Consider the following 9,934-nt stretch of genomic DNA (forward strand, 5'->3'; position numbering starts at 1 on the left):
TCTGTATTTTCTTCACAAAAGTGAGCTGACATCACAGGCTGTGAATTTTTGTGTCTTTGGACAGTGACCTCTCTCACTTTCCTCATCTGCAAAACAAAGTGGTTAGAATTTATGATTTCAAATATTCCACTTATGACCACAGAGTATCATATACAAACTGAGAACTCAAATACCTTTGGATGATGAAATCAGCAATGGTAATCTATTACTTCATCAGTAGGGTCTTTGAAGGTAGCAGAATTCAGTCTTATTATACTTTGTGACTCATTCATGTCTACCTGTAAATCCTTCATAGAGCGCCCATACAATGTGCCCAAGACCTTTCTATTGATCGCTTCACATTGTGTAGTTGCCAAAGGGACACAATACATGGTTTGTTCATCGGATAATATAGTTTATCCTTTGTTTGAATCATAATAAAATAACATTTGTAAAACACATTGCAAATCTTAAAACACTAGAGAAGACTAGCTATAATAATAATAATGTAATTATCTAGCTACATGCCCTGCTTGCTCCATAATAATGTAAATAAGAATGACATCGTACATTTGCAAAAGATTTTATACTTTTAAATATATATGTAATATACATATAGTTTGATAGTTTTATTTTTTCAGTTAATAAGGATTTATAATGTCAATCTTTACCTCCTACTCCCCTTTAGTGAGCAAAAAATAAAAAATAAAGCCTTTGATACAGAGCTACATAGTCTGGCAAAAGAATTTACATAATAAGCATATCTGAAAGAGTGTATCTGTATTTTCAATTCATCACCTCAAGGCCAGGAGGTGAGTGGATTTTTTTCATCTTCATTCTTCCTTATTTATCATTGGGTTGATCAGAAATATTGTCATTCAGTCATATTCAATTCTTCTTGACACCATCATTTGGGATTTTCTTGGCAAAGGTACTAAAGAAGTTTTCCATTTCCTTCTCCAGCTCATTTTACAGATGAAAAATAGAAACAAACAGGGTTAAGTAACTTACCCAGGGTTACCCAGATAATAAGTATTTCAGGCTGGATTTGAACTCAGGAAGAGAGGGTCCTTTGATCCCAGGTCTGGATTGTAAACACTGTACCATCTAGCTGCCTTGTTATCATTATATAAATTTTTCTATTTTCAATTTACTTTTCAGTTCATAGGAGTCTCCTCAATTTGTTCAGAAAGTATCTATTTTCATTATTTCTTTTGGCACAGTAATATTCCAATACATTCATATGCCATAATATTTAGCCACCCCTCCTTATAGGAAGATAATCTTATAGCTTCCTATTTTTGACTATTATACAAAAAAATTCTGCTGTAAATATTTTTGTGCATATATTTTTTCATCTTTCTGTAATTTCTTTAGGAGTTTAGGTATAGTAATGGCATAACTGGGTCAAACGATGATCACAATCTGGTACGTTTTGGGGCAAAGTTGCGAATTGCTTCCAAGAATGACTGGACTAATCCAAAGTTCCACCAATAGTGTACCTGTTCTCCCTCATCCCCTCCTATATTTCTATGATGATCTGATAAGTGTTCAATTGAACCTCAAAGCTGCTTTAATTCACATCTCTCTGATTAATAGTGACTTATAGTATTTTATATGATTTTATATGATTTATATGATTGTTGATATGATTTCTTCCTTTGAAAATTAACTGTTCATATTTTTGACCATTTATCTAATGGGGAAAGGCTCTTAGTCTTACAAATTTGAATTAGTTTCTAAATTTTTGGTCATTTGAATCAGTTTTCTGAATTTTTGGTCATAACTTTGTAGAAAATTTGCTTCCCCCACCAAAATTGATTCACAGTCAGCTAAAAAGTGTAATTTTATATATGAATAAGACCTTTATCAGAAAAACTCACTGCAAAAATTTTTTCAGTTCCCTGTTTTTCTAGTTTTATATTTTTCAAAGTATTTCCAAATTACTTCCAAAGTACTTATTATTCCAAAGTACTTCCAAATCTCTTCTGATCCTCATAATAATCATATAAAATGGGTGGGAAAACATTTAATGTTATTAATAGTTAATAATGTTAATAGTTAATAATGCTGCATAAATGATTGGGCAAAAATGCTGCTTAAATGATTGGCCAAAATCAGGACAGTGAATCAGTGACAGGGATGGGACTAGAACATTTATCATAGGAACATACATAGATTTAGAGAAGGAAGGTAGTTCAGTAGCCATCTAATGAGGGTAATCTCCTTTAATGTCCAGTTTCTTCTACATATAATTGCCTATGGTGCTCTGCTAGTATGTTTCACTAAATGGAACTTTAAAGCATCTAAAATAACTAATGAATGTCAGTGCTCTAGACCAGGCTTCTCAAACTTTTTCCATTCATGACCCTTTTGCCCAAGAAATTTTCACATGACTCTGGTTATATAAGAATATAAAATAGGTAGGCAAACTAAACTTTCCTGATAATAAATCATAAAGTAATTTATTTTAAAATAATTCTTTGATAGACATATGATTGTATCATTTATTAAAAACAAAAGAAAATTTGCATACTAAAGAGATAGATATGCTTATTTACTTTCATATAAAAAATTAAATTTTGGCATAATACTTGATGTCTTTTATTGTTGCCAAATTTTTCATGATCCCCACATTCAGTTACATAATCCCATATGGCACTGCAACCCACAGTTTAAGGTACTTTGCCCTAAATAGCTTTCAGGAGGTCATTTCTTCCATGTAAGTAATTTAATATTCAGAAGTTATGGGGATATTTAGGATAATTAAACTCAGTCATAAGGTCATAGAACTTGGAGTTACAAAGGGACCCAGTGAGGAAATGTAAGCCCAGAGCAATTATGACTTGTCTCAGATAAATTTATGCAAAGCCTGCAATGTCAGGTTACATCTGGACAATATGATAGTTATAGTTATAGTTATATAGTTATAGAACTGGAAAGTATATTAGTAGTCACCTAATGCATCTCTCTCATTTTACAGATGAGGAAACTGAGATTAAATTACTTGTCCAAAGTGACACAAGTAGTAAGTAACAGAGCTTGGATTTGAACCAGGATTTTACAATTCCAAAATCCAGGTCAAAACACTTTTATAAAATACCTTGAAAGGTGCTACATAATTTGTAACTGTCATCACTGCTGTATTCATGGTCTAGATACTACAGTTAAACCATTCAAATTTAGTTTGATTTCCCCTAGCCTCCAAGAATGGATTGCTATCACATCAAGAAATAATCTCCAACAATGATACAAGTGACTGCAAATAGAAATTTGGGGTGGAAACCTCTTTTCCTTTTCCAATAGAGACATGTTAACTACTGCAAATGAGATTCTATCCATTGCTGAGAGATGGAATTCTTCTGGATGGCAACGGTTGCTATAGCTGTGCTACAGTGTCATTTGTGTTACAACCCCAGATTTGCATTTTGGTCATAACTTTCTAGAAAATTTTGTTTCTACCATCGAAATCTATTCACAGTCAGCTCAGAGGTGTAATTAAAAAAAAAAAACCAACTAATGCTATATATCCCAGTTGTGTATATTTGTTAATAACATTGCTTTTTTCTTCATAAACTCCTATGGAGGACATGACCAAGTTAATTTTGCCTACACCACAGAGAAGAATCCATTGCCTTAATAACTACATAGGCCATTCTTACATTGCTTGACAGTTTCAAAATGCTTGACCTGTACACAGAGTCCTATTTGATCATTGAAACAACCCTGGGAATTAGATACCACAAGTGTTATGTATTGTCCCCATTTTCAGAAGAGGAAACTGAGACTAAAAAGAGGATTAATGACTAAGAGTTACCAAGGTAAGAAATTTCTGAGGCAAGTTTGGAATCCACAGCTTTCTGACACTAGGTACAATACACAAGTAGATCTTATCTACAACATTAAGAATGATTATCTGTAGACTTGAGAAGCCTGATTAGGGCCCCTTTTTAGGACTCCTTCCTTTACAGTTAAACAGTTCTACTTTGAACCATTTTCATTTTCTTAAGTAAGCAATTAATAGACGTATTTGTAAGCATGTTTGCCTTTCAAGAGTGCATATTGAAATTTCAAATTTTCTATGTGGCTGATTTAGAGGTGAAAATAATTTCCAGTTTGAAGAAGAGCAGGAAAAAAATATTCACATTCAGAAGGTATTCTCCCTCTTAAAAAAAAAAAAAAAAGATTCTTATTTTATATATATATTTATTTGTGGTTCATGGACCCCTGTGGAAGTTTAATGAAGCCTATGAACCTCTCCTCAGAATAATGGTATTTTTAAAAATACATAATTAATCACAATAACAATAGCTAACATTTATGTGTGTCGTGAATTATAAGTGCTTTATAAATATTATTTCATTTGATCATTAATTGAACAAAATGCTACATTTCCTTAATGAAAATTAAGATGTATTTTTTTTCCAAGTTCAAGGATCCAGCACTATCCCCAGTTCATTCATATATGCCTAAGGGAACTCCAAGTTAAAAACCCCTGCTCTGAGATAAGGAATTGATTGTTTTCACAATGGAGAAATATTTGACCAAGTAGATTCAGAGAACCTGGCCTTGAAAAACATTGGCCTACATGCTTTCTTTTAATTTCTCCTGTCAGACTTGGGCTCTATGCTATCAGTGAGCAGGGAATATACCTAAATGTCCAAAGTTGGCAGTAGTCTGTAAAGAATTTCATTTCAATATGGACATTTCATTGAATTTCAGTTCAATAAATGGCAAGTCTTGAAAAGTCAAAGAGGAAAAATTTAGGAGAGAATCTCAATAATGTATGTGTCCTTTGTCCCTCTTGCTCTCCCTATCTACAGGTTGGGAACCCAGGCCTTCCTTAGGGATCCATCTTGGAAATTAGTTTGCTTCTTGATTGGTTGATAGTTTATTCAGGCTGAACTCTCAAATCATATTTCCAAGATACACTTTGCCCTTTCTGTTTAATCTGCAGTTGTACTATTACTTTCCTGCCATCCCAGAATAGCATCAAGATGTGTGAATTAATCACATTTCGGATACCAATTTGAATTAGTGCTGTATCTCTAAAATTTTAGATTTCTTCCATGAAATGAATAACAACAAAAAAATTGATCAAGATCTACCCATTGCAATTCCTACATTCGATAGCAAATTCCTCTTTAGAGGTAGGATGCCATATTGGATAGAACCTGAAAGTCAAGAAGATTTGGCTTCAAATCTTGTCCCTGACACAAACTGACTGTGACTCCTAAGCAGATCATTTATCGAGTCCACAGTCTAGGTAATTTTCTTTTCTTTTTTTTTGAACAATATTTTTGGTTTATTGGAAAAAGAAATTTCTTTTTCCAATAACATGTTAAAACAATTTCTAGCATTTTTCTTTAGAAAATTTTGAATGTTAAATGTCTTTCTCCCCCCACCCTGAGATGGTAAGAAATCTGAAATAGGTTATTCATGTGCAATCATGTGAAACATATTTCCATATTAGTCATTTTGTGGAAGAAAACTGGAACCAAAAAAAGAAAGGAAGAAAGAAAGTAAAAAATAGTATGTTTTAATCTGTATTCAAACTCCATCAGTGTAGGCATTTTTCAAAGACTACATAAGTTGCAAAGAAAATACTCACCTGCACTGAGATGAAGTTTCCTCCTCTGGGAGTTCTCTATGCCAATAAAATCACAGGACCAGTCTGACTTTCTAATCACTTCAGATGAAAGATAATAACTCACTACCTATGCTAAGGAAGGGAAAAGAGGAAAAGTCCATATACAAAACCCATGCATGCAAATTTTATTGAGATTTAGTGCTAGATACTCTGTATATCCAACACAAACCTCAGGAAGCCGAGAAACAGGGGTAGTGCAAGTCTCTAAGCCTGTGTCCACCACAATTAGAGGTAGGAGTGTTTTTAACATCAAATAAGCTGCTCCCAGATCTTTGGAATTCATGGATTGACTTAAGAATTTAAACCCATGTCATTGGACCCTAACATATTACTATGTTCACAACATCCAACACTTAGCTACATGTCCTTTACTAAGATTATCTTCCATCTACTTCGTATATATAATACATAATTATTTGTCTGTCATCTCCCTTATTAGAATAGTAATTCTATTCTAAGGCAAGGGAAAAGTTTTTGTTTCCCTTTGTATTCCCAGAGTTGACTTGGTACAGCACCTGGGCCCATAAGGCACTATAAATGTTTTTAAACCAACTTTACTTGAAGACTTTATTCAGGTGAAGAGAAGCCCATATAGCTTCCAAAGAAATCCATTCCATTTGTAGATAGTTCTAATTGTTAGGAAGCTTTTCCTTAACTTCAGACTCAAGTCACTTCAGTCATTATAACAAAGTGTTCGTTTTTACCCATCTCTTGTATGCCCAGGGGTGTGATAAATGCCGCATTTTAATCTGTATTATAAACATTTCTCTATCACTTAAATGACAACAAAACACAGAGCAGACTTTTCAATTTAATCTGCAAAATTCACATTTTTTTCTCCTTTACTTTCTCAAGTCTAGACAATCAACCAAATAATTAATTAGATAGTTGCGCTCCTACAGGACAGGAACCGTCTTTTGCCTTTTGCAACCTCAGTGCTTACACAGTGCTTGGCACATATCGGGAGCTTTAAAAAACGTTTACTGACCTTTTCTCCATCACTTTAATTCTAGGCTATCAACCAAATAATTATTACATGGTAGGCTCTTCGAAGGTGCGAAGGTGCCTCCTTTCGCACCCCCAAAGTTTAGCACAGTGCCTAACAGATGCTTAATAAACGTTTCCTGAGAGGGTGATTGAACCCGGATTTAGACGACATTTGCTGCCACTTAAGAGTGAAGCCACCATGACTGCACCAGCCCTCCGGGGAGGGCTCGGACCTGCCACAATGTGACACCCTTCGCAGAGGAGGCGTTTGAGTTCAGGGCGGAGAAGGTCTTGCCCAGAATGTGCGGCAGAGCTGCAGGTGCTGACGCAGGACCATTGTGAAGTGGCCTGGGCGTCACAGGCGGCGCAGCTTGCCCCCGGGGGTGGGGGTGGGGTCAGAGGCCTGACCGGGGCGTGACCGGGATTCATAAAGGACCTGCTGGACGGTCAGGAGGCTCCTCAGCGCCTCCGCCAGAACCCCCAGACGAGGCCAAGAGAGCAGCTCTGCAGAGGGCCGGGGTGCCGCCCGAGGGATGGAGGGCACGGGCCGCTTCTCGCCGCTGCCCCACCTGGATGTCTACGACCACGAGCCGCTGGGCCGGGAACCCACGCCGCTGTCCCTCGCGGGGCCCCACGGCAGCCCGGGCGGCTTCAAGGGAGAGGGCCAGATGCCGGGCAAAGACGTGGCCGGCCGGCCTGGCTGCCAGGCCCGCGGGGCGGTGGCGGCGGCCGCTCAGCAGGCGCACCACCCCCCGACGCCACAGCCGCAGCGGCGCCTCTTTCCCAACTCACCGCGGGAAAGCCGCAGTCTGACCGACGTGAGCCGGAGACCCCCGGACCGCGCGCGAAGGCAGCTACCCCGTAGCCGCCGTCCCGACGACGACCGCGAGTCGGCCGCCAGGTCTCTGCGGCACGGCAGAGCCGGTAGTTACACCTTGGCCTGGCAGCAGCCCCCGCCAGAGAGGCGGCCCCACTCGGGGAAAAAGGACACTCCCGCGCCCACCCCCCGCGGGGATTACACCTCCCCGCGCGGGACCCTGACTCTGGAGCGGGAACCCAGCGGAGACCAATGGGCCACGACTGTGCGCAGGAGCATGGGTCACTGGGTCCCATCCTCCACCTCTTTGGAGAAGTCAGCCTTGCCCTCGAAAGAGCACAGAGTCCGAACCTCCTCCGGGGAGCTGCGTGGCAAGGCCATGAGCCCGCTGATGGAACGTGGCGCCCAGTACTCCCAAAGTCCGGAGAGTAACAAGGAGTCCGACTTGGAGCCCTTCCAAAACCTGAAGGACAAGCATTCGGAGGCCATGATCCCCGCCCGGGACAAGAAGATCGTCAACCTCATGCTAGAGCGGCTGAAGAAGGCCAGGAGGATACAGGAGCTGCAGCACCAGGCGGCCGAGGCCTGGGAGGAGGTGAAGCGCTGCAATCAGAGGTTCCAGATGATGATGGAGAGGGAGCGCCAGCAGCAGCTGTCACACAGCAAGGAGCAGTGGGAGCGGCAGAAAGAGGAGCGACGGGCCCGCCTCAGCAAGGAACAGCAGGAACGGCTGGAGACTTGGGAGAAGGAGATGGCCTTGAGAGACAGCAAGTGGAAGCGACAGGTCCAGGAACGGGAGAGCCAGCGCAAGGAAAAGTTGGAGAGGGCTCGGGAGCAAGCGGAGTACCGAAAGCATTGCCAGGAGCAGATGCTGAAAGAAAAGGAGGTGATGCAGAAGGACCTTCGGGAGCAGAACATTCAGCAGCTGCAGGAGAAGATGGTGCAGGCCTGCTACAAGAGGCAACTCAAGAACTTGGAAGGCAGGAAAAAACTTCAGGAGAACAACCTCGCTTCCTCAGCCAATCACCAGTTTCGAAAGGTCCTGCTAGATAGCCAGAACAAGGCCGAGGAAATCCTGAGGAGATTGTCCCTGGAGCAAAGATCTCAGAGGTCCCAGGAGATCCACCAGCGCCTCATTGAGGAGAGACACAGAGAGATGAAAGAAAAGGCCCAGAAAGAGGAGGAACATCTTTTGTTGGCCAAGTGGAGAGCTGAAGAGACAGATGAGCAGAAAAAATTGCATAAAAAAATGTTAGTGGAGCTGGGGGACCTGAAGATCCAGCAGGCTAGAGATAATGTGCACAAAAATATCAAAGACAAGGCAGACAGGATCAGGGAATTTAACTTTCTTCGGGAGAAAAACCACTACTTTCTAAAGCAGAAAGCTGACGAAGAGGCCAAGTGCCACATTGAAGGAATCAAAGAAGCCATCAAGAGGAAGGAACAGAAGATGAACCAGCTCTCCAGAGAGAAAGACGCCACTATTGAAGAATCCCGAAAGATTGCTCAAGCCTCTTTGCAGATGAGGGAGAAAGTGAAAGCCCTTCAAGTTTCTTTTGACCGCATGGCCTGGGAAGCTCAGCTAAGTGCGAGTCTGCATGGAGGGATTCACTGAGCCTTTAGCAAGAAAGACCTCACAATCTATATGCAAAAAAAGAAAAAGAAAAAAAAAAGATGTGAAAATGTAACGCATTCATTTTATAATCTGCCTATAACCTGGCATTGATATAAAGTGGTTTTTAACCTCTAACTATGATTTCTTTTCTTAAATTCTACTTAAATTAGCTTTTTAAAGGTTGGGACAAAGGAGAGTTTGGGGAAATTTAATCTTATATTTTATATTTCCACAGTTTAGCCTCTCCTTATTTTTTCCCACTTTTATTTCTAGATCTAGTCTCACATAACCCTTATTTCGAATAGAAAAACACTGATTAAGTTTCCTCGTGTTTTCTAGTTGTCTAAGCTGTCATTTCCTGCTTCCCTCTCATATTCATTTTCTCCCTTTCTACTTATTCCTTCCCAGCTTCTACTCAGCACACCTAGTTCTTAAAACTTAAAACCCAATCTTAAAACCACAAACGAACAACAAACCTTTCACTGGTCTTGCTACTTCTTCAAATGTATTCTTTTCCTCCCTTTCACAAGTAGACTTGTAGAAAGAGTCACTTGCACTCATCATTTCCATTTCTTTACTATTTACTCACTTCTCCACCCCTTCCTTGCAATCTGGCTGCAGACCTATATTTACTGAAATTGCTCTATCCAGGCTTCTACCTGGTAAATCTGAGAAAATAATTCTCATTTTTATGTATATATATTTTGATTTTGATACCATTGAACCACCCTTGGCCACAAAACCCTTTTCTCCCTTGGCTTCCATCATCATTCTCTCTCTCTCTCTCTCTCTCTCTCTCTCTCTCTCTCTCTCTCTCTCTCTCTCTCTCTCTCTCTTCTCTCTCTCTCTCTTCTCTCTCTCTGTTTTCTTTCTACCATCTGACCAG

General features: G+C 39.9%; 1 protein-coding gene across 1 annotated transcript; it reads left to right on the forward strand.

Moving 5' to 3' along the window:
• The first annotated feature begins 7,016 nt into the window (after positions 1-7,016).
• CCDC185 (coiled-coil domain containing 185) lies at positions 7,017-9,183 on the forward strand. Its single transcript, XM_051999469.1, has one exon. The coding sequence runs from the start codon at positions 7,150-7,152 to the stop codon at positions 9,046-9,048; it is 1,899 nt and encodes a 632-aa protein (XP_051855429.1). The 5' UTR covers positions 7,017-7,149; the 3' UTR covers positions 9,049-9,183.
• Positions 9,184-9,934: the final 751 nt, after the last annotated feature.

The sequence above is a fragment of the Antechinus flavipes genome, chromosome 4 (assembly GCF_016432865.1).
Source record: "Antechinus flavipes isolate AdamAnt ecotype Samford, QLD, Australia chromosome 4, AdamAnt_v2, whole genome shotgun sequence".
NCBI lineage: Eukaryota > Metazoa > Chordata > Mammalia > Dasyuromorphia > Dasyuridae > Antechinus > Antechinus flavipes.